Below are 435 nucleotides of genomic sequence, written 5' to 3'. Positions count from 1 at the left end.
CGGCCGGCTTCTGCTGCGACGTGTCCACGATGCTGATGATCATGGACTTCTTGTCCTCGGGTTTCTTCTCCTCCTTGCCCGGCGGCTCCGCGCGCACCTCGGGCTCCTTCCGCAGCGTGGCCGGAGTGCCCCAGGGGCTCTTGGTGGGGGGCAGAGCGCGCGTGCCGCCCGCCATCACTGCCTTCCCTCCGGGGGAGTAGGCGGGGGACACCAAGCTCTCCAAGTCCCCCCTGTCCGGTTCTTTGGTTTGGATGTCCACAAACAGGGGCGCGGCTCTGTCCGCGTCGGGGCTGTGGATCGGGGTGGGCGACCGGGATGGGACTTGAGTGGACAGCGCCCGTTCCCTTGCGGCCAGCGCCAGCGCCAGGGGCGAGTTGGGATCCAGGGGCTTTCCCGTCAGGGGGGGGATGGAGGTCGGGGAGGAGCTGCTGATTA

General features: G+C 68.5%; 1 protein-coding gene across 1 annotated transcript in view; it reads right to left on the bottom strand.

The window, feature by feature from the left end:
- The window catches only part of LOC103625269 (SH3 and multiple ankyrin repeat domains protein 3), a gene marked incomplete at both ends in the record, with an annotated part of 100,186 nt that overhangs the window by 17,353 nt on the left and 82,398 nt on the right, over positions 1–435 (bottom strand). Inside the window, one exon of the mRNA XM_017727124.1 lies at positions 1–428. Coding sequence (XP_017582613.1) covers positions 1–428 — 428 coding nt within the window. The remainder of the gene's footprint in view (positions 429–435) is intronic.

Source organism: Corvus brachyrhynchos, unplaced genomic scaffold (assembly GCF_000691975.1).
Source record: "Corvus brachyrhynchos isolate BGI_N302 unplaced genomic scaffold, ASM69197v1 scaffold692, whole genome shotgun sequence".
Classification (NCBI taxonomy): Eukaryota; Metazoa; Chordata; class Aves; order Passeriformes; family Corvidae; genus Corvus; species Corvus brachyrhynchos.
Note: the sequence above shows the minus strand (reverse complement) of the source record. Positions and strands in the feature narration are given on the sequence as shown.